This window comes from Belonocnema kinseyi, chromosome 1 (genome assembly GCF_010883055.1).
Source record: "Belonocnema kinseyi isolate 2016_QV_RU_SX_M_011 chromosome 1, B_treatae_v1, whole genome shotgun sequence".
NCBI classification, from domain to species: Eukaryota; Metazoa; Arthropoda; class Insecta; order Hymenoptera; family Cynipidae; genus Belonocnema; species Belonocnema kinseyi.
In genome coordinates this window covers 159,126,883-159,128,623 of record NC_046657.1, presented here as the reverse complement: position 1 = coordinate 159,128,623, position 1,741 = coordinate 159,126,883, and the positions used below count along the sequence as shown (strand labels likewise).

The following is a 1,741-nucleotide window of genomic DNA, read 5'->3' as shown; positions in this document are numbered from 1 at the left end:
ACCGGGTTCAGGGTCGACCTTGCGATACTACCTGTTGGTCAAGTCCACGGTTCATCCACGCGCATCTCAACAAAAAACACACGCGCCACAAGTGTGGCTGGAGAATGGTGAATGTTCGGGAAGCTACCTGCGCGGCGAACAATGCGCCACGTATTGTGCGCACGGGAAGTTTAAATTTGACCACTTGACGAATCTGATGGGATTAGTAGCAAGTGCCGTCCTTTGGCGCCATCAACAGTCAGAACAGAGTGGCCCCCTTAAGCAAATAGTCGTTCTTTTCCTTTTCTCTTCTTTCATTTTTTCCTCCTTTTTTTTTATCCGATTCATCTTTTTGCTTTTGCTGTGAAGTCGTTTTATAAATGAACCAGTGAGGGTGCGTGAGAAAAAAATGAACCGGATTGGCTGGTTTGTCGTCTTGGTGACTGCCTTTGCAGTTCAAAGCTCCCTTGGAGATGAGAGGCTGGCAGCAAATCGAGGAGATTTTAATGCCATTACGAAGCTAAAACCTGTGCCGGAAATTCCTGATCCGGATGTCGCCCAGATTCGAAATTTTTTTGACGACCTTCTGGGCAACGAGGTGGAAATTCAAGGTTAGCTCTTATAAAAATAGTAAAATTAGATCCTCAAGAGCTCTTTTCAATTGCAGAATTTTTTTAAATTGAGAAAATAAGTATACCCGATTACTATTTATTATCTTTACCTGCACTGAACTATATTGAAAAATTTTTTATCTGATTATAAAACTCCTGAAAAATGTTTCTAGACCTCGATAAGGGGTTTCAAGATTTTAATTCTTGAGAGCTGAAACTTTTGCTTGACCCATAGTTTTTCATCCGATTCTGCGAATTTGAACTCGAGCGTATCCTGCTTGACACACAAACCCAAGAAATCGTTTCGAATTAAAATGTTCACTTTTAAATGGAAATTCCTGGCCTTGTTAATGACAGTAGATTAATTGTTCTGCACTTAAATTTAAAGCGAATTTTTTCTAAGGTTAAAGGAAGTTTGTTGGAGCGTGACTAATGTTTTAAGATCGGTATTTGGGCCAGCATTGGTGACCCATTCGTTAGACGTGATCACCGTTACTCTGCAAATTGCGAGGAAGCTCCTCAACTTTTCATTACAATCGTTAGTCCATTATTTATGGTTTTATTAGAGATTGGAAAAAAAGTTAACGTTCTGACTTAAACTCATTTTTCATGAGAATTCATTTTCATTCTTCATCTCAATTTCAAATAATCTTGTTGCATTCTCGCTTATTTGGCAATTGTAGGTCACGTGGACATGCTCAGTGTCACTTTTCTGTTACGAAGAAAGTGTGCGCTTCAAACGAGAATGAGATTACTGACATTACGAATTAACATTTTTTTAATTTTAGTAAAGTGGGGGGTGACAAATTGAAATTTTAAATCCTTATTCGTAAAGTTCAGTTTCTAAGAACTTTGGAGTTGAAACAATGGAAATTGAAAAATAAATCCCAAATTTAATTAGTTTTTTTTTCAAGAATTTAAAATTCAAGAACTTAGAACTGCAAACTTTTTATTAAAAAGCATTCATAATGGATTTATTTTTAAATGGTTATCTTTAAAATAAAATAATTTGAAATTTCATGCGTTTGTTTTAGAAAAATGCCTAAATCGAAGCCTGTAAAAGTCAATTCAATTATGTTAAGTTTTCAAAATTCTTAATTTAACGATTTGACCTTTATGAATACAAAAATGTTTGAACTTTTTTTTGAGGG

At 36.0% G+C, this 1,741-nt stretch overlaps 1 protein-coding gene across 1 annotated transcript in view; it reads left to right on the top strand.

The window, feature by feature from the left end:
• Positions 1-212: 212 nt before the first annotated feature.
• The window catches only part of LOC117173375, a 15,659-nt gene continuing 14,130 nt past the window's right edge, over positions 213-1,741 (top strand). The window contains exon 1 of the mRNA XM_033361899.1: positions 213-590. Within this exon, the coding sequence (XP_033217790.1) occupies positions 389-590 (202 nt within the window). The 5' untranslated portion in view covers positions 213-388. The remainder of the gene's footprint in view (positions 591-1,741) is intronic.